Source organism: Sinocyclocheilus grahami, unplaced genomic scaffold (assembly GCF_001515645.1).
Source record: "Sinocyclocheilus grahami isolate Dianchi unplaced genomic scaffold, SAMN03320097.WGS_v1.1 scaffold1555.1, whole genome shotgun sequence".
In the NCBI taxonomy this organism is placed as follows: Eukaryota; Metazoa; Chordata; class Actinopteri; order Cypriniformes; family Cyprinidae; genus Sinocyclocheilus; species Sinocyclocheilus grahami.
The window spans coordinates 198,520-198,969 of NW_015506734.1; the positions used below are offsets into that span (position 1 = coordinate 198,520).

The 450-nt window shown below is 28.7% G+C and overlaps 1 protein-coding gene across 1 annotated transcript in view; it reads right to left on the reverse strand.

The window, feature by feature from the left end:
- LOC107571156 (uncharacterized) overlaps positions 1-450 on the reverse strand; it is a 10,723-nt gene that overhangs the window by 7,712 nt on the left and 2,561 nt on the right. Inside the window, exon 3 of the mRNA XM_016257444.1 lies at positions 172-219. Within this exon, the coding sequence (XP_016112930.1) occupies positions 172-219 (48 nt within the window). The remainder of the gene's footprint in view (positions 1-171; positions 220-450) is intronic.

Here is a 450-nt window from a genome sequence, read left to right on the forward strand (position 1 = left end):
AGATGAATAGAAAGTTCAAAAGAACAGCATTTATTAGAAATATAACTCTTCTGTAACATCACAGATGTCTTTATTGTTACTTTCGATCAGTTGAATGCGTCCTTGATGAATAAAAGTATGAATGTGTTTAAAAGTCTTACTGACGGTAATGTTTTGAATGGTCTCTGATACCTGTGGGCTTGAATAGAAAGGATTCCAGGAGGTGCTGCTGATTCCATTCTAGAGGAGAGAACGATCAAAATGAATGAGTTTAGACTGGATAAAAAGAGCAAAAACATATAAATAGGCTCTCCTTTGTATATTTTAGTGTTTGTGTGCATGCATATTGGCTGGACTTTGATATTCACTAAGAAAGAAGTTAATTCTTATTTCAATTTATATATATATATATATATATATATATATATATATATATATATATATATATATATTGTATATATACACACAAAA